The sequence below is a fragment of the Bos indicus genome, chromosome 28 (genome assembly GCF_029378745.1).
Source record: "Bos indicus isolate NIAB-ARS_2022 breed Sahiwal x Tharparkar chromosome 28, NIAB-ARS_B.indTharparkar_mat_pri_1.0, whole genome shotgun sequence".
In the NCBI taxonomy this organism is placed as follows: Eukaryota; Metazoa; Chordata; class Mammalia; order Artiodactyla; family Bovidae; genus Bos; species Bos indicus.
In genome coordinates this window covers 15,703,280-15,724,388 of record NC_091787.1, presented here as the reverse complement: position 1 = coordinate 15,724,388, position 21,109 = coordinate 15,703,280, and the positions used below count along the sequence as shown (strand labels likewise).

Genomic DNA, 21,109 nt, shown 5'->3' with positions numbered 1-21,109 from the left:
GTTTTCCTTTATTTCTCTGCGTTGATCACTGAGAAAGGTTTTCTTATCTCTCCTTGCTATTCTTTGGAACTCTGCATTCAGGTGAGTGTATCTTTCCTTTCCTCCTTTGCCTTTCGCTTATGTTATTTTCTCAGCTATTTGTAAGGCCTCCTCAGACAACCATTTTGCGTTTTTGCATTTCTTTTTCTTGGGGATGGATGGTCAGTTTTCTTTTAGTAGGTTTTAACATAATATACATTTTTTCATTCTTTCAGTTTTTTTAAGTCTTTAGTTTTAATGTTTTATAGTTTTATTTTTAAGTGGCTGAGTTTTCCTTTCTTTTTTCCAGTGTGATTATCTCTGTCTTTTTATAGGCAGAATCAATTACAGTTATTATGCATCTCATATTTTTGCACAAATGTCTCTAATTTTTGTGTTTATGTGTGTGATTTCTATTCTGATTTTCTCTGTTCTCTTTTCTCCTTTTAGTTTAAAAAATCTCCTCATGACTTGATCAAGTTTTTACTTTTCTCTTTTATTTCCCTTGACTGATTTGAAATTTTAAAATTCCATTTCTATTCCTTTAGTAGCTTACCTTAAATTTTTAACATGAATTACTCTATTTAACAGAAACACAAGTGAGTCATTATCTCGATTCTCCTATTGAACATAAAGGTTTTATATTGCCTTAACTCTAATTCCTCTCTACTAATTTGTTATTGTTTTACAGGATTTTAGTTCTCCCTTAAATAGTAACTGTTGTTACATTGGTTTTTACTCCCATTATTCATTATCATTATTATTATACATGTATGTAGGCAGTTATTCACTTAAACTTCCCAGTTCCTTTGCTCATGGTTCTTTCTTGTATCTTGATCCTTTCAGTAGAACATCTAGAAATTCTTCACCTGGACTTGTTAGTAGTCTGTTTTTATTTTAGAATGTCTTTAGTTGAGTCTTTTTTTTTTTTTTTGGCTGCACCAGCTCTTAGTTGTAGCATGTGGGATCTAGTTCCCTGACCAGGGATCAAGGCCAGACCTCATGTATTGGGAGCATGAAATCTTAACCACTGGACCACCAGGGAAGTCCTGAGTCTTATTCTGCTTTGCCAATTCTCTCTTCAGCTATGTCAACCTGCTAAATATTGATAATTTAATTCAGGGTTTTAAAATTTAATCATTTAAAAACTGAGCAAATGGCAGTTCTGCTGCTGTTGCTGCTAAGTCATGTCAGTCATGTCCGACTCTGTGCGACCCCATAGACAGAAGCCCACCAGGCTCCCCCGTCCCTGGGATTCTCCAGGCAAGAACACTGGAGTGGGTTGCCATTTCCTTCTCCAATGCATGAAAGTGAGAAGTGAAAGTGAAGTCGCTCAGTCGTGTCTGACTGTGTGACCCCATGGACTGCAGCCCCCCAGGCTCCTCTGTCCATGGGATTTTCCGGGCAAGAGTACTGGAGTGGGGTGCCATTGCCTTCTCCGAAGTGGCAGTTCAGGTGTTCCTAATTGAAAGAAGATAATGCTAACAGAGTAAAAACAAAGACCAGATAAACCCCTCCATCTAAGTGTTTGGAACAAGACCAAAAGAAGGACCCTCTGCAGCCACAGAAATAACATAGCCTCCTTGACTAATATGAGTGCTTCTTTGCCAATGATAATTTCAGTCATGCTTTAATACTCCTGCTTTTCAGATTAAAATTATCAAGATACTCAGTCACCAAATTTCCTCCACTTCTTGACAACATCTGATTCAGAACCAATCTCCGCTTTCTTAAACCCTACATATTTCACCTAGTTCAAGCATAAATTCTATAGTTAATCCCTCTCACGACTGCTCTGGTGTACCTTCTCCTTTGCCCCAACAAGCTAGATAAAGTGTGTGTTTTTGACTACAGGTGTGTTCCTGGTTAATGTCTTTTTAAGCTCTAAATGTTCTCGTTCATTATTTTGTGATTCTGATTGTTCTGTCTTCAATTTTGATCATGTCTTTTCTGTCTTATTCCTTCTTTTATGGGGCTAGTTATTTTAAATATACTTAATTTTATCCAATTCAACTCTTTCCGACACTTGTCTTTTTAAATATTTGTTTATTTATTTGGCAATACCAGGTCTTTGGTGTGGTGTGTGGGATCTTTGATCTTCATTATGGCACATGAGATCTTTAGTTGCAGCAGGTGGGATCTAGTTCCCTAACCAGGGGCTAAACCTGGGATAACTGCATTGGAAGTATGGAATCTTAGACGCTAGACCACGAGGGAAGTCCACTATCCAATACTAGTCTTAACTGAAGTTGTAGGGATAGTAATACCATCCTGTAGTTTATTATATGCTAATTTTTGTTCAAGGTGGATTATTTCTCTATGTGTTTTGTAATTTTCACTGTAACCCCATCTTCATTTTGAAACTGCTTCCAGAGTGAGTTTGAGTTTGTTTCTGCCAGCTTGCACTAGGAATATTACCATCTCTATGCCAACTACTTTTTGGCATAAAATAAAAAACAGTTAATTTTTTTGGTAGGATTTTGCACAGAATATAAATACCTTGTAAAAGTGTGTTAGGTAAGATTTGACAAATGTATACATTTGCATAACTATCACCACAGTCCAGATATAGAACCTCTCCATCACCCAGCAAGCTTCCATGCCAGCCCAACTTTGAAGATATTTGGGGGATTTCTGGACCATGTAGTAGTATGAGGTATATATGTGAAGTCCTTGACTCCATGAGGCTTGGGTCTAGATTACAAATTTTCCAAAGAGATTTTCTTTTAAACTCTGAACTCAGTTTAAGGCAAACAGTCTTCCTTGTTATCTTCCTGTTTCCCCACCTCCATCCCTGCAATCCAGCCTTTCAGTGTGGTGTAGCTCTTGGACAGGCTGCCATTTTATAGGTATCTTAGTTACATCTTCCTGCCTTATAAGGCCCAAGGCCTCAAAGTCCTATCCCTGATGGACATTAAACTCAACTATGGTGGTTAGAAAGACTCACAGTGCTACTGCTCCTGTTTCAGCTACTAGGTCACTACTCTGGCTTATAGTACTCTGCTCTTCCCCTTTTTTGATTTATACATTTTATTGAAGTATAACATACATATAGAAAAGCATACAGATTATAAATACTTAGCTCAATATCACAAGTGAATATACCTAGGTAACAAGTACCCAGATAAGGAAAAAGGTTACTAGACAGAGGATCCTGGTAGGCTGCAGTCCATGGGGTCGCTAAGAGTTGGACACGACTGAACGACTTCCCTTTCACTTTTCACTTTCACGCATTGGAGAAGGAAATGGCAACCCACTCCAGTGTTCTTGCCTGGAGAATCCCAGGGACGGGGGAGCCTGGTGGGCTTCCGTCTATGAGGTCGCACAGAGTCGGACACGACTGAAGCGACTTAGCAGCAGCAGTAGAAATTTCCTAATATTCTTTCCGACCAGTATCTCCTTCCAAGAAGAATCATTATTCTGACTTCTAACACAGATTAATTTTGCCTACTTTTGAATGTTATATAAATGCAAGCATATAGCATATATTCTTTTGTGTCTGGTTTCCATCGCTTATCATTGTATTCCTGTAGTTCACTCATATTGTTTCATGTACTTGTAGTTTGTTAATTTTCGTTGCTGTATGTTATTTCATTGCATGAATACAACAGGATTTATATTGTAGGTGGACATTTGGTTTGTTTCCAGTTTTCCCCTTTGCTCTTGGAGCCTGGGATTTCCCTTTCTTTCTTTCAAGCTCTGCTGTGTATTTAGTAGGATTTAAAAAGCACTTCCTGCTCAGTAGTCCTGCATGATCTGTGTCAAGACATGTTTTAGGTTTTGTAGATTGCCAAATCTTCAGACATATAAGTCATGTATTTCATTTTTTATTGTTGAAATCCTTGATTCTCACCTGATTTACTTACGCTGATGACTCATTTCTTTAGACTGCTGTTGGAAGAAATAGTCTTGATTCTTGTGACAAATAATGAACAGAAATAGCAGGATACAGATGAGATATGTAATTAATTTTTAGGTTTGATCTCTTGCTTGCGTGGATTACTACATATGCAAGGCTAGATAAATGTTACTAAGTATAAAATATTGAAAAGGCATTTTAAAGAAATGGGTAGTTGAAGGCAAACAAGAGTGAGAAGTGTGGATGAAGCTATTTGGGTGCAGAATCTCTTCGCTAGTTGACACTGGGAATTTGAAATGAGAGGGAACCTCTCTTAATGGCTCAGTGCTATGTTATAAAAATGTTGCCAGAAGAGCCACTCCAAAGTGGGCCTGCTTTTGCCCTCCAAAAATGATTGTTTCACAAGATCAGTGTTTCTCAACTGTGGGCATTTTCCCCCCCTCAAGGAATATTTTGAAATGTCTGGAGATGCTTGGTTGGCACAGTACTTGTATCTAATGGGTAGAAGCTGGGAATGCTGCTAAACATCTTACAATTAATTCACAGGACAGCCCCTCTCCCCATGCCCCCAATGAAGAATTTTCCAATGGACGTAGAGATTATCATACTAAGCGAAGTAAGCCAGACAGAGAATGACAAATAACATATGATATTGCTTATATGGAACCTGAAAAAAAAAAAAAATACAATGGGGGGAGGGAGAAATTAGGAGAACAGGATTAACATATAATCAAGGACCTATTGTATAGCACAGGGAACTATATTCAATATTTTGTAATAATGCATAAGGGAAAAGAATCTGAAAAAAGAATACACACACATATATAGTTATAACACGTCTAATTATAACTAAATCTTTGTGTTATACATCTGAAACTAACATGATATTGTAAATCAACTATACTTCAGTAAAGCAAACAAACCAAAAGAATTTTTCAGCTCAAAGAGTAAATAGTACCAAGGGTGAGAAACTCTGTTCCAGACCTAGGAACTAGTTGTTGTTCAGTCACAAAGTCATATCTGACTCTTTGCAACCCCATGGACTGCAGCATGCCAGGCTTCCCTGTCCTTCACCATCTCCTGGAGTTTGCTCAAATCCATGTCCATTAGGTCGGTAATGCCATCCAACAGTCTCATCCTCTGTTGCTGCCTTCTCCTGCCCTCAAGCTTCCCAGCATCAGGGTCTTCACAACAGGTAGCCAAAGTATTGGAGCTTCAGTTTCAGCAGCAGGCCTCCCAGTGAATATTCAAGGTTGATTTCCTTTAGGATGGACTCATTTGATCTCCTTGCTGTCCAAGGGACTCTCAAGGGTCTTCTCCAGCACCACAGTTCAAAAGTATCAGTTCTTTGGTGCTCAGCCTTCTTTATGGTCCAACTTTCACATCCATACATGACTACTGGAAAAACAATAGCTTTGACTATATGGACATTCATTGGCAAAGTGATCCCTGCTTTTTAATATCCTTTAGGATGGACTCATTTGATCTCCTTGCTGTCCAAGGGACTCTCAAGAGTCTTCTCCAGCACCACAGTTCAAAAGCATCAATTCTTTGGTGCTCAGCCTTCTTTATGGTTCAACTTTCACATCCATACATGACTACTGGAAAAATAATAGCTTTGACTATACGGACATTTATTGGCAAAGTGATCCCTGCTTTTTAATATGCTGTCTAAATGTGTTGTAGCTTTTCTTCCAAGGAGCCAGTGTCTTTTAATTCCATGGCTGCAGTCACCATTCTGCAGTGATTTTGGAGCCCAAGAAAATAAAATCTTTCACTGTTCCCATTTCCCCCCCATCTATTTGCCATGAAGTGATGGGACCAGATGCCATGATCTTCATTTTTTGAATGCTGAGTTTTAAGCCAGCTTTTTCACTCTCCTCTCTCATCTTCATCAAGAGGCTCTTTTGTTCCTTTTTGCTTTCTGCCATTATCATGGTATCATCTGCATATCTGAGGTTGTTGATATTTCTCCCAGAAATCTTGATTCCAGCTTGTGATTAATCCAGTCCACATTTCAAATGAAGTACTCTGCATATAAGTTAAATAAGGAGGGTGACAATATACAGCCTTAAGGACTCCTTTCCCACTTTGGAACCAGTTTGTTGTTCCATGTTGATTCTAACTGTTGCTTCTTGACCTGCGTACAGGTTTCTCAGGAGGCAGGTAAGGTGATCTGGTATTCTCATCTCTTTAAGAATTTACCACAGTTTGTTGTGATCCACACAGTCAAAGGCTTTGGTGTAGACAATGAAGCAGAAGTTGATGTTTTTCTAGAATTCTCTTGCTGTTTTCTATGATCTAATGCATGTTGGCAATTTGATCTCTGGTTCCTCTGCCTTTTCTAAATCTGTCTTGAACATCTGGAAGTTCTTGATTCACATACAGTTGAAGCTTAGCTTGAAGGATTTTGAGCATTATCTTGCTAACATGTGAAACAAGTGTAACTGTACAGTACTGTGAACATTCTTTGGCATTGCTTTTCTTTGGGACTGGAATGAAAACTGACCTTTTCCAGTCCTGTGGCCACCTCTGAGTCTTCCAAATTTGCTGGCATATTGAGTGTAACTGTATCATCTTTTAGGATTGGAAATAGCTCAGCTGGAATTCCATCACCTCCACTAGCTTTGTTGGTAGTAATGCTTCCTAAGGTCCACTTGATTTCACACTCCAGGATGTCTGGCTCTAGGTGAGTGACCACACCACTGTAGTTATCTGGGTCATTAAGACACTTTTTGTAGAGTTCTTCTGTTTATTCTTGCCACCTCTTCTTCACCTAAGAAGGCTTTCTTACCTCTCCTTGCTAGTCTTTGGAACTCTACATTCAGGTAGGTGTATCTTTCCCTTTCTCCTTTGCCTTTTGCTTCCCTTCTTTACTCAGCTATTTGTAAGGCCTCCTCAGACAACCATTTCGCCTTTTTGCATTTCTTTTTCTTTAAGATGGTCATTTCTTCTTTTTGGTCACTGCATTCTATACAATGTTACGAACCTCCGTCCATAGTTCTTCAGGTACTCTATCAGATCTAATCCCTTGAATCTATTTGTCACTTCCACTGTATAATTTTAAGGGATTTGATTTAGGTCATACTTGGATGGCCTCATGGTTTTCCCTACTTTCTTCAATTTAAATCTGAATTTTCCAGTAAGGAGTTCATGATCTGAGCCACAGTCAGCTCCCAGTCTTGTTTTTCCTGACTGTTTAGAGCTTCTCCATGTTTGGCTGCAAAGAATATAATCAATCTGATTTCAGTATTGACCATTTGGTGATGTCCATGTTAGAGTTGTCTCTTGTGTTGTTGGAAGAGGGTCTTTGCTATGAACAGTGTGTTCTCTTGGCAAAACTTTGTTAGCCTTTGCCCTACTTCATCTTGTACCCCAAGGCCAAACTTGCCTGTTACTCCAGTTATCTCTACTATCAGTTACCTTTCAAGAAATAATAGCACTACAGTGGCACAGTCTATGATTCTATTCAAATTCAGGCACTCTGTGAAAGCCAGGTCATATGTGGCTCACTCTAATTATTATTATTTTTTGATATATAAGAGGTAGATTTGAGAGAAACACATTCTACAGTCAGATTGTAAGCTATCTCAGAAGGCAATAGGCCACTCCAGTTCTTTTTAAAACTGTATTGATGGATTCTGGGGACTTCTTTGGTGGTCCAGTGGCTGGGACTTCATGTTTGATCCCTGGTAGGGGAACTAGAACTCAAAGGCCGCCCAGACCTGCTAAGCTAAGCTCAGCTAAACTAAGTCACTTCAGTTGTGTCCAACTCTGTGCGACCCCATAGATGGCAGCCCACCAGGCTTCCCCCGTCCCTGGGATTCTCCAGGCAAGAACACTGGAGTGGGTTGCCATTTCCTTCTCCAATGCATGAAAGTGAAAAGTGAAACTGAAGTCGCTCAGTCGTGTCCGACTCTAGAGACCCCATGGACTGGAGCCTACCAGGCTCCTCCGTCCATGGGATTTTCTAGGCAAAAGTACTGGAGTGGGGTGCCATTGCCTTCTCCGCTGCAGCCAAATAAATTAGAAACAAACAAACAAACAACTGTAATGATAGGTTCCGCAACCACTGTCTATTCAGAGCTTGAGTGAAATCACTTGTATCTAATGCTAATGTAATAGGTACAGCAATTTATTGTTAACCATTAAAAGTTAAACAAAAATCACCAGTGATGTATGTCTATATTTTAACTTTATTATTATTTTTAAAAATTTAAAATTTTATTTATTTATTTAGGCTGAACTGGGTCTTTGCTACAGCATGCAGATTCTTCATTGCAGTGCGCAGACTCAGTTGCATGTGGGGTCTTAGTTCCCTGACTAAGGCTGGAACCCGCAGCCCCTGCACTGGAAGGTAGATTCTTAACTGCTAGACCACCAGGGAAGTCCCTTAACTTTATTATTGAACATTCCAAGGCCACAGAGTAAGTCAGCTGAATAAATGGCATTAGACAAAGAGACGTTGTACCTTGCAATTAGACTATATGTATTCTTTTTCTTTGTTGTTATATTTTTGCAGCTTGCTTTTTGGACAAAGGTAAATCTTGTTATTTGTCCAATGGAACTGATGGTCCGTATTTGTTTCTTCTTCCTCCAGGCAACACATACTACCATTTATTCTTTTGATTCATTTCCCCGGGAAAGCTGAGAAGAAATTTTATAATGATATTATTGGTTTTGTAACTAGTGTTTTCATTGTAATTCTATTACTGAACCAATGTTGTGATAAATGGTCTGTTTATAAGGGGAACCACTTTTACAAGAAGTAGAAAATTAGACATGCTTCTGCTTTGCAATAACAATAAAAACCACAGTGAAAAAGTATTCTCCAGTTTATTCCCATCTGTATCAGCAGGGAAGCTTTAGAAGATGACTTTCTCCCTGAGGCCTTCTAAACACAGTTACTGCCTGTGAGTATCATGTCAAAATGCAGTGTTCCTCCAAATCCAATTCAAAACCAATCCATTTTAAATTACAGTAACTGTGGGCCCTTTAAGAAAGTCAAGCACTTTAAACCCCACCCCTCTGCCCACTGGTAGCAGTTAAGTCCTCTCTTTGAATGCAGTTGGTGATAAAGCTAAGAGAAAGGCAACTTGTCTCCTGAGTGTTTCTAAGTAAGCTCTAGAGGTGGAAGCTTTAAGATACTATGGGATAGGGAACAATGGAAACTTGTGAAGAATGGAAGCCAGACTGGCTCTTAAAAGATTCTATCACAGTGCTGGGTGAAGTGGAAAGAATGTTAAGTCTGGGTTTCCCCCTGTGGAGCTGCTCCCTGATAGCTTTACTCCTCCATTTCACCCAGCAAGTGAGTTTTACAGAAGCTGTTTCCAGTTTAACGAGCTGTTTGTCTCCTCTAGCAGATTCCCAAAAGGAAAAGTCAGAGAGAAGAGCAAGTTTCAGCGAAAATGATTAAACTGGTCACTTCTAACAGTTATTTACATTGGCTGAACGTTTCTGAAGCGCAAAGTCGACTCTTCTGTTGTTGTTGTTCCTGCTACACCAACAGTGACTAACTCAGAAGTTTAGTATTAAACTAAAAAATAATTAGAAATTTGGGGTTTGATTGCGGTTGGCATTTTGGAGCTGGCTGCCAGAAAGCAGCCATCTTGGTAAAGGATGATGTCATTTGGAATACTTGGAGGTTTCACTTTATTCCTGAGTACCAGTTTTCATTAGCCATTGAATAACTGTAATCATTAGGCTAAATTTAGTTTTAAAGATAATGGAGGAGCTGAAATAAAAATCATTAAAGCCACTTCTTTATCCTTCCTAACACATTATAAACTTTCCCCAAAGTTCAAAGCAATAGAAAAAACTTCACTCCATTTTCCCTCTATATTTTGCTTCCATATGTTTGTTCTTCTGTTGACTAAGCTTGGGTAATAAAACTAGTCTGGTCGGTTTCATTTTCTGATTTTCATACATAAGTGAAAGTTGTTTTGTGTCAACAGTGTAAAGTGTTAAGAATTATCTCACCTGCTGGGCCAATTTCCTGTAAGCCTTTGTTTGGGAGGGGAGAAAGGGAAATGCAAGTTTTGATTTTGAATTACTTATTCTTTAAAACTAGAACCCCGAATTAAACCACACTAGCATAATTAATCTGTGTTTAGTTTTGACCTACTTAAGTCTTCTAGGAGTGGGCAAGATGATGGGAAAGAAAATGATGGTTATGTTGCATTCCCACTTGCATTCATCACTATTCGTATAGCAGAATGCTCTGCCTGCAGTTGCTTTGGAAAACTGGCACTTCAAAGAGATGTTTTAATCCACAAAAATTGTTTGTCTTTTTTTTCTTTTTGGATTAGATAAATGTTACTGTCTTAATCCTATTGCCCAACAGGTCCTGGCATTGTCTGCAAAATGCAGAGAGAAAAGAAAAAACTTGCACCTCGTTTAGACAATTGAGCGCAGGGTGGTTTATGGGATTATTAGGAGAAGTAAAGAGGGCGGTGTGTCTCTTCTGCAGATCTTTTCTTAACGAGGTTAACCTGTGGCTCCTGTCTCGTCGCCCTCCTCCGCTCCTCGGAGGGGAACTTTCTGTTCCGTGAGCGCTATCCGAAGCTTCCCAGGCAAGCTCACTGAGAGATCAAACTAAAAGGGCTGCGTGTCTGTTTGAAACAGATAGAGGGAGACAGGAGCACACACGGTCAGCGGAAGATGGGGCCACGGAGTCGGCGGGGGCTGGATCCCCGAGCCGGGCTGACCTTTCCACGTGTCCCCAGCACCTGCGAGGCTAGTGGGGCATTAGGTTTCTTTTTCCCAGGAGCGGGCGCGAGCCCGGAAGAGGCTGGGCGGCCGCGGGCTTAGGTCAGGGGGCTGGGAGGCCCTCCCTCAGAACACGTGCGGTTGGCGAGCGGCTGGTGCGGAGGCTGGCCTGGCTTTCCCGCCCGGGTCCGGCCAGCGCGTCCCCAGCCAGCCGGGGGACGCCAGGAGGGCGGCGGCGGGCGAGTCTCCGAGCTTTCCGCCGGCTTAGCCGAGCGGCCTAGCGAGCGCGCCAGGCCCGGCTGGAGCGAGCCCCAGTGCAATACTGCCCGAGCCCGGGCGGGGTCTCTGTTCTCTGGCAGAGGAGGTCCCTTGGCAGCGGGAAGCTCCCTCTCTTTCTCTCGCCGCCGCTCCGAGTCTGCGCCCTGGTGCCAGGCGCCCAGCTCGGCGCTCCCCTGTGCTCGCCCCGGCGCCCACTCATTCGCAGCCCAGCCCTCGCCGCCGCCGCCTCCCTGCTCCTCCTCCTCCGCGTCTCCTCAGCCCGCCGCGGCCATGGCGGACAGCGCCAGCGAGAGCGACACGGACGGGGCGGGGGGCAACAGCGGTAGCTCGGCCGCCATGCAGTCGTCTTGCTCGTCGACCTCGGGCGGCGGCGGCGGCGGTGGTGGCGGCGGAGGAGGCGGCGGCGGTGGGAAGTCGGGGGGCATTGTCATCTCGCCGTTCCGCCTGGAGGAGCTCACCAACCGCCTGGCCTCGCTGCAGCAGGAGAACAAGGTGCTCAAGATCGAGCTGGAGACCTACAAACTCAAGTGCAAGGCGCTGCAGGAGGAGAACCGCGACCTGCGCAAAGCCAGCGTGACCATCGTGAGTGCCCCCCCGGGGTGCGCCGCGGTGCTGACCTCCGCCCGCCCCTGGGAGATGCTGCCTCCCGACCTGGGGCAGCCCCCGGGCTCTTCGAGGCTTCCGATGACCTGCAGCGAGCACACTCGCTGCCAAGACCCGCCGGCCCCAGAGGGTGGAGGGAGTGGGAGGTGTCCCTTCGGAGCCGCGCGGGTCTGCCCTCCCCGGGGTCCAGGCCCCTCGCGGGGTGCGGGAGGAGGCTGCTGGGACCACCCCCACCCCACCCCCACCCCCCACGTTCCCTTGTCGCCCCTGGGGGAGGAGGCTCCTCCGGGAGGAGCTGGAAGCTGGCGGCGTGGCTGGGGGAGGGGGGGGCGGGGTGGGACTTTTTTCAGTCCTAGTTTGCTTGAGGGGTGCGTCCAGAATCGGGGAGTCCTACGCTGAGGGAGAGGCAGGAAGCCGGGGCCTGTTCCGGGGGCCTGGCCGGGGGTGCGGGGGGTGTGCAGCTGGGCTGGGCACTTGGTTGGCATCAGAACGGCGCTAGCTGGATCGCCCGGGGAGGGGGCGGGAGAGAGTGGCCGGGAATCCGGGAAGTGCAGTTTTTCTGGCCAGGATCGAGAGGGAAGGGCGGGTACCGGAGCTGATGCTCCCACCTCCGTTGGAAGTCCTTTCCCTGGGTGGGGGGTGGCGGCGGCCGTGTACTGCTGGGAGAATGCAGCATCTTACACCGGCTTGGACGGAGCGAAGGGTATGAAGCCTGGACCGGCTGAAACCAGGGTGAAGGGAATCGACTGACTCCTTCGCCGAGCAAGAGGGAGTTGTTGTTTTTTGGTGTTTGTTTTTTTTTTTTTTTTGCGTGTGTTTGCTTCCTTGGCGGTGGAGTGTCTGTCTGGGGGATATTTTGGTTCGGCGTCTAGATACTTGACGGGAGAACGGGCTGTCTGTTCTCTTTCCACCTGGTCCCCGGAGGCTCCCCCAAAGAGGATAAGATTAGGTGTGTAGGTCCTTCTCGTGTAGCAGGCCTTTGGAAAGGCCACTATTAGCTGTGATGAGGCGAAACATAACTGGGAAAAGTACAACGTGTGCTCTCACCTACTATCCCTGCCGGCTAGCCACATCATTGACATGCAGAATCCCCATACTGGCAACCCTGTTGAGATCAAAACAGTTTCCCAGCCAGGAGGAGAGAGGAAAATGTCAAGAAAGCAAGGGGATGAATTGCCATAGTTACTCCACAATAGCTGATTAGGTTGAACCTTCAGATGGAGAAAAAATCGTGCATTCGGGGATGGATGGAAGATCACAACTCTGCAAAGGAAATGCGGCAAGTTTAGGATGTCCCTGTACCAGAAAAAAGTCTTCAGTGGAGGATGGACTGTGTGTATCCACCAACCACCCCCCCTCCCCCCACCCCACCCAACCCCCCGCCCTCTGCTGGCTTGCACTTGGGGACTGGATGGCATTCTGAATTTGCTTAGAAAGCAGGTTTTCACCAAAGTTTCATTGGGATGGGCAGCCGAAATAGAAATCGATTGCTGAAAGACACCCCGCATGCTCCGATCCAGCTCTGGTGAATGGCATCGGAGCAATATTCAGACTGTAAAGTTCTTGAAGTGCCCTTTTGGTAGGATGGGGAGGAATTTGCAGAGGCAGCCACTTCCAAGCCTTTTCTGAAGCTTTCTTGGCTGAGAGAGATGTCTTTGGTGAGTGGAGGTTTGAGAAGAGGGGGAAGTTGGTGGAAGCAGTTTATTTAAGATTGGAGTTAGTAAATGAGAGGGTGAGTCTGGTCTCTTGGAGAATGTGAACCACCGAAAGTTGTAAAACTTGCATAAAATGGAACCTCTGGCTTCTTGCATACTGTGAGCAATTCAGGCTGTTTTTGTTTGGGAAGGAGGATGGCGGGGTGGAGAGACTGTGAAAGGGTTAGCTGTTTGACACTTGACCATATTAAAAGTAGGTCTGTAAATTGTACACAGTCACATTCATTCCTAGTGTGTAAGATCACAGGCCACTGAACACTTGGCATGAAGAGTTGTGCGAGGTGGTGGCTTCCTTGGAACTAACTTCCCTCAACTAAAACTGACATCTCACCAAATATGCTTTGTGAAAACTTCTGAGGCCTCACTGAGTCAAATTTTAGAATTGCTTTGGATGACAGCCTATAGGTACCAGAAACCTCTCCATTCTTTAATCTCTGATGAATATATTCAGGGAGATAAATAAAAAGTGCTTGTGGTTTATTGAGTTCCCTGATACCTGGCAGGTGTTACTCAGGCAAATGCAGAGTAGAGATTCCTTTGAGGGTTCTGTTGGAGTTGACTGACTTAGGACACAGATTGTGGTGAGTGGGTTTGACCTTTAGGGTTTGTAATTTGGGAGGAAAAATGTGTGTGACTACATGAAGTAAGTCTGTGGATGTAAGGATTCCGTCTAATGTGCAACACTGCCATAGTCTGTGTCAAAGTTAAGCTGCATGAAATTTGCTGCTAGCAATCCAGGAAGTTTGTGAAAAGACTTAAATATTCAGTTAAGTGAAGGCCTTGGTAGATTTCTCACTAATTTTATTTGAAGAGAAGATGGTACCAGAATCTTATATTTGTCTTCATGGCTCTTACTAGTTTCTCTAATTATGATATTAACTTTAATATTTTTGAGCACAGAAGGTGATTGTGGATGTCTTTTCCTTGAACGTATTCAGCAAGGTACCTTGCTGATCAGCTACACCCTGGGAAGAGAGAGGTGTTGCTTTTTTTTGGGTGAGGGGGAGTAGTTTTAGGTTAGCAACGAACTTAAGCAGAAGGTACCAGGATTTCCCAAATACTCCCTGCCCTTCTTCCCCTCCTCCATTATCAACATCCCCCACCTGAATGGTACATTTGTTAAACCGATGAACCAACTTTGAAGCAACATAATCACCTAAAGTCTACACAGTTCACTCTTGGTGGTGTACATTCTATGGGTTTGGGCAAGTGTACAATGACTTGTGGCACCATGATAGTGTACAAAGCAGGTCCAGTGCCATAAAAATCCCCCGTGCTCAGCCTTTTCATCCCTCACTAACCCCTGGCCACCACCAGTCTTTTTTCTGTCTTCCATCAGTTCAGTTGCTCAGTCGTAACCGACTCTCTGCAACCCCATGGACTGTAGCATGCCAGGCTTCCCTGTCCATCACCAACTCCTTAAGCTTGCTTAAGCTCATGTCCGCGGAGTCGGTGATGCCATCCAACCATCTCATCCTCTGTCGTCCCCGTTTTGCCTTTTCCAGAAAGTCATATAGTTGGAATCATACAATCTGTAGGCTTTTCAGATGGTTTTCTTTCACTTAGTAAGATACATCTAAGTTTCCTCCCTGCTTTTTCATGGCTTGGTAGCTCATTTCTTTTTTCTGTTTTGGCTACGCTGAGTCTTTGTTGCAGCACGCAGGCTTCTCTAGTTGAGGTTCCGGCTTAGCTGCCCTGCAGCGTGTGGGATCTTGGTTCCCTGACCAAGGATTGAACGCATGTCCTATGCATTGGAAGGCGGATTCTTAACCACTGGACCACCAGGGAAGTCCCTCTTTTCTTTTTAACATCCAGTGATATTTGTTTGGCTGTACCACAGCTTACTTATCCATTTAACTACTGAAGGACTTGACTTGGTGGCTTCCAAGTTTTGGCAGCTATGAGTAAACCTGCAGTAAACTTCTGTGTGCACATTTTGGGGTAGACAGAAGGTTTCTGCTCATTTGGGTAAGTAGGGAGGAGCTAATTGCTGGTAGTATGGTGAAAATATTTTCATTTTGTTAAGAAACTGCCAAACTTAACAAACTTAACATGCCAAAATGTACCATTTTGCATGCCCACCAGCAGTGATGAGAGTTCCTGTTGCTCCACGTCCTTGCTGGTTTTGGGTGTTATCTGTCTTGGATTTTGTCCATCCTAGTAGGTGCGTAGTGATATCTCATTATTGGGCCCTCATTTTTTAAGCCAAGTCCAAAGGCTAATAGAAGTTCTTAACCAGCAGTCATTTCTATCTCTTTTGGTATGTAGGTGCTTCTTCTAGTCAAGCTACCCTTTTAATAAAGGATCGGTTTCATGGTCTGTATTCTCCACATCTGTGGGGAAGAATCAACTGTACAAGGCCCTTCATCCTTGTCTACAAGTGTCCACTGCTACAGCTTTCCCCGGTGTGTTTTATTTGGGTTAGGGGTGGAATGGAATGTTTTGAGTGATTATCCAATTTCTCCCAGTAAATCAGCAGTGGAGCCAGACTGGTGATTATCAATCATAACTACTTCTTTGGAGTGGAGAAAATAAACAAAACAAAACAAAAAATGCTCAGTTACACTGTTGAGTAGCTTTCAGATGTTAGGCTTGATCTTTCTGACTTGTCCTGTGGGTTAAAATGTAATAGGAGATTATCTGAGTCAACATAGAGGAATCCAGGGGTCGCGGTCTCTGGGAAGATGAAATGTAATTGTGGGCAGTAATTGAATGGCTTCTAAGTTCTGGACTAGTTTCTCCAAGTATAAGCAGGGTCTTATTCCTGGGATGCTGGTTCACCAAGGTGTGTTTTCTGGACCAGTTCAGACCTTTGCCATGTGTTTGGTTTGGAAGTAAAGGCCCATGACAAATTACTAGAATTTAAGTGTCTTTCTCTATCTATAAAGTTCGTCTTTCATTATAGAAGTTGAGGGAAATAAAGGAATACAAAGATCTTTTGAAGTTATAGAAGAAAAATGTGTTGGTATGGCATTTAGATTAGAAAACTTGGCTATTTTAAATACCAACAGTGTAACAATTTCATTAACCAATAAAAGCCACCATATAGTTAACGTTGTGGATTTCGGATTATTTACTCTGGAAGCCCAATACACTATTTTCCATTTCTTAAGACTTTGTTTTGGCAGATTATGAAGCTGTCAGATCAACATTGCCCTTATAAAAAGGGGTAGTGTGTGACTTTTTTTTCCCCTTGCCTTAATTTTTTTTTTCCCCCTTAGATTCTAGTGAAAGCACCCAACTTTAGGTGCAACTTTGAGAAAAGTATGACCTCACAGTTAGGTCTGATTATACACAAATCCAGTCTTCTTACAGAGGCTATTCTTAGATTTCTTCTGTGTGTTTCATATAATCTCTTTGTATTTGATTTTTTACAAAGCCCTACAAAAGTGTAGAGGAGGTCAAGACAGTCTTTTCTAGGGCTTTTATTTATTTTGCTGAGGATGGGGAATAGTTCAGAGAAGCACCAGTATCTGGTTTGTGCTGACTCTTGTTCAAGACCAGAGACACTGGGCTGGAGCCGAAATCTGAAGGGACTGTTGATTGCTCAGACTGTCAATGGCTTCCATTGCCCTCTGGCTCCGTGAACTTTCTGTGGTTTACCAGGCTCTCTGTGATCTGGCCCCTGCCTGCTTCAGAGACACACCCCTCACATTCTCAAAGCTCTCACTCTACTGAACTGCCGGCTCCTGAATCTCAGTAGGTTTCTCTGGCTTCTCTAAGATGTACCTCCTTGCCCTTAAATGTCCTTCCCTACCCTTCAACCTGTAAATCCAAACAGACTGTACTTCCTTCTGACCTCTGTGTGCACTAGTACCGCCTCTTTGCCAGCCACACGCTGGGTTAGTTGCCCATTCATGAGACCGCTTCCTCTCCAGACCCCCAGCATGTAGGTCTCTCCTTTGGGAGCAGAATTTGCCTTGTTCACGTCCATTCTTCAGTGTCTGGCATGCAGTAGACACAAGAGTATGTTGGGCTGACCTCAGAGGCATTAAGTTATGAAGTTTTGTTTTGTTTTCTCTTGGGCGAGGGAGCCAAGACTCTCCAATCCTTGTGCTCCTAGAGCTGCTCTCCTAACTGTGTCAGCAACAACAGCAAACACCATCTTCACCATCCTTCTATGGATGAATGGATACACTGTATACTTTGGGGGGCCACCTCAATTAGTGTGTGTCCCAAACCTTTGCCTTCTGGTTATGGGTGATATTGTGGGCAACCTTGGAGCTCATACCTAGGCATTTGTGATAACGTTTTCACCTCTAAAAGGGGACACAGTGTCTTTGGGTTCACTTTTCCAAGGGTTGTTTGAACAAGGCTTAGAGGAGAAAGGGCTCTGTTGGAGGGGTTCACATTTGCCACTTCCGTTTTGTTGATGGTGACAGGTCACTCCAGGCATTCCTCATAGCCTTATTTGATGTTGAAATGCCCCATGGTTGCTTCTGGAAAACAGTCTGTGGGCCATCACAGCGAGGAGGTATCAGTGCAAATAGCGGGCACCTGAAGCTCCAACTGGGGCGGTACCTGCAAACAGGACGGCGAGATTTGTTGAATCCTGGTGGATTTCCGTGTGTGGTTTGCAGAGTGGATTTTGGGGGGGTTGATAGTGTCACACAATGTATACTTGCATTCTTGTTTTCTTCTTCCTCAAATCCTGCGTTGCAGCATTTACTCCTAGAAATGCTGATCTGAGCCTTTGGATTCATACAGCCAGGTTGAGGAAGGAGTAAGGTCACCTTCTTTGTTCCCTCATGTACTTTGTCCCTCAGTGGTTAGGTGTTGCTTTTTGTTTTCAATCATAGGCAGTTAGTTGCTTTTATTAATAGATGGATTGAATGATCGTCAGAGCTGGCGATCACAGGTTCAGGGTGTTCCTGCTCAGTGGTGGTTGAAATTTTCCTGACAGTGAAACGAATGCTCTGAAAAGTATTTCTAATAGTCAGGATCTTGGAGAGGTATTAACTTGCAGACTCTTCCTACCTCCCCAAGGCTATCAGATTTTCTTACCTTTTATGCTTGTCAAGCCCACAGCTATGGATTTTATCCCAGTGCTCCAACTCATAAATTGCAAATATCACTTTGTGTAGGTGTTCTTTTTTAGGGAGAACTAACAAAGGATTAATAGTTTGATGGTTGTTTAGAATGAATTCACCCCCTTATTATTATTCATCCCTAGATCTGAGGCATGGGGTGCAGATTAGTGCTTAAAATTCATTTTGATACTCACTTGTTTAACGCTGGGAAATTTTCACCTCTTCAGTAAGGCACAGAATGACGAGTCATAAATACAGCCTACAATAGGCAGGATTCAACCTACAAGTACTTGGGAACTGCCTACCGGGTGTCAGATGCTCCAAAATACCCAGAAGGAATGTAAGGGCTTCTCCAGCAGGATTGCACTTGACTGGTGTTCAGCTTGGCCTTGGCTGGTTGCGGCAGGGAATTCAGAGCAGAGAGAACTGGCCTTCCCTCTCCAGCACTTTGCAGCCCAGAGAGTTGTGAGGTGCGGAAATAACCAACATACAAGTGGAAGCCAGAAAGGCGGTCCAGGCTGACAGGTGCCAAGGTTCCAGGGAGGGCTGGCTTACCTTCCACCTTCCAAAATAAAGTTCATCTCTTATGGTGAATACCTTTAAGGGAAACAATGTGTCGTATTCACTCACAGTTTAATTAGCTTAGAGTTTATTTTGTAAGGCAGCGATGGAGAGAACTGTTGCTCAATTTGTCTGTATCCAGGTGGCACCGAAAGGCTTTTTGTTTGTTTTTAATTTTCTTTTAATGTGGTGATGATTGAAAAGAAATGTCAGTGATGTTTTTAATTTCATAATTTACATCTGCCCATAGACAGAAATTATCTGGGTGGTTTTTTCATCTATTCCTATTACACTCCGGGGCCCACCCACTTTCCTTACACAGACATTATTGGATAGACCAAATTTCTTAACTCTTTAATGGAAACTGTGAAAACAAAGCCTTCTTAAGGTTAAAATGGATTAGAGATACTAGTTTATGGGCAGTTGCAAACTCCGGTTTTGTAAAAAAGCAGTGTTGATGGATGGGATAATCTTGCACACGCATCTGCTCCAGATCAGACCAGCCTCCATGGGTGCCAGGTGTGTGTCCCGAGTGAGCGGGTTAACACCCTCCGGGGCATCTCGGGCCACTTGGGATCAGATGAGGCCATTCGGTACTGAGTAGCAGAGCTGGGATATTTAGCCAGACAGATGTAGCTCATAATTCAAAAAAGTTTTCCATAGAAGGAAAGAGGAAAGTGAGAGAAGGAAAACAGCATGGGCTAAGGGTGAGGCTGAGGAAAGTTCTTAGAAATCTACTACCTGCATTAAACCCTTCCCATGTTTATTTCACTAGTGAGCTGAGTCTTGGGCAGTCAAGGATTTTGAGAATGAATTAGAAGGGCTAAAATAGTCCTGAGAGGATGGGGAACACATGTATACCTGTGGTGGATTCATTTTGATATTTGGCAAAACTAATACAATTATGTAAAGTTTAAAAATAAAATAAAATTAGAAAAAAAAATAGTCCTGAGAGAAAAATTACTTGGTGTTTTAATTATAGAAAGAGCTTCTCAACATATGAAATTATTTGCATATAAACAATGTTTTTTTTTTCCCAGTTATCTTAATACACTAACTCAAGTAATAACTTATTCTATTGAGATTTTTTTGTTTGGGTTTTTTTTTGGTTCTTCACTAGGCAGGCCTTAATTTATCTAAACAAAGACATTTGCTTAGAGTCAAAGCATTGTGCCTCTGCTTCGTTTAGTAACCTCTGATTATAGAAACACAAAAATTTGAGAGAGAAAAAAAATCGGCTAGATGATTTTAAAGTCTTTGTTAACCAGAGTACAGTTTTAAGTGTATATGCTATAAAGTAGCAGTTTGGACTTCTTTCGGTCCAGGTGACTACCTGGTGAGGTACCATGTCTTTTGAAAAACGTTATTAACTGTTTCACATCATTTTAAACCTTGAGCGCATGTAGCTTATCATTTTGAAGTACTGAAGATACAATGACGTTTTTTGGTGGTAATATATACACAATATAAGTGTTGCCCCTTGAACCATTTTTCAGTGTACAATTCAGTGACGTTAGTTAGATTTACAGTGTTAGGCCACCATCACTACTATGCATTTCCAGAACTTTTTCAACATCCCAAGCAGAAACTGTTTACATTAAACAGTAACTCTTCATTTCCCTCCTACCTCCAGCCCCTGGTAACCTCTATTTCTAGTTACTTGAAAAAAAAATTTTTTTTTTAATTTTTAAAGGAAAAATGGAGTCTGGTGTGCAAAAGCAGCTAGCTGCTTTTTCTTGTCTTAGTGTTGAAGTTGTGAATTAGGACCTAAAGCTTTAATTAAAATGCTGGTTGATATCTTGCTCCAACTTCAAGTGTTATTGCCTCCTGGCTAATCCGTATCTGGTTCTTTTTGGTCATTCAGCAAACATATGGTACCCTAGCTCTAGGCTCCACGCCATAGGTCTGAATTTGCTCTCAGAGGGGGCACCCAGATGTGGAGAACTGGGGAGGGACTAATGCACAGGGAAAGGTTGTCTTCTGGGAAAGGAAAAGGATTTAGCCCTAGCACCTTGTAGATGATGTTTGCCATTAAGAAAAAAAAAATCTAATGTTTAATTTCCTTGATAGCATTGCAGATAAACCATCCTTTAAGAAAGTCTGAAAAAGAAAAAAGATGCTTGAAATTCTTCCTTATCAGCATTGAACTACTTGCAAGTAGTTGCTATGACAACCACCCATGTTTACCCGGTGCTTATTGTGGCGTGGGTACTGTTGGGAGGGGTTTACTTATATCCTGATTTAATCCGCACCTCTGATGTGTAGCCTTACAGATTTGCAAATTTACACCCAGAGACCTTCTACAACTTGCCTGAGGACCTGTGGCTAGAATGGGA

The 21,109-nt window shown here is 43.1% G+C and overlaps 1 protein-coding gene across 1 annotated transcript in view; it reads left to right on the top strand.

The window, feature by feature from the left end:
- Positions 1–10,673: 10,673 nt before the first annotated feature.
- CCDC6 (coiled-coil domain containing 6) overlaps positions 10,674–21,109 on the top strand; it is a 112,432-nt gene continuing 101,996 nt past the window's right edge. The window contains exon 1 of the mRNA XM_070781841.1: positions 10,674–11,446. Within this exon, the coding sequence (XP_070637942.1) occupies positions 11,135–11,446 (312 nt within the window). The 5' untranslated portion in view covers positions 10,674–11,134. The remainder of the gene's footprint in view (positions 11,447–21,109) is intronic.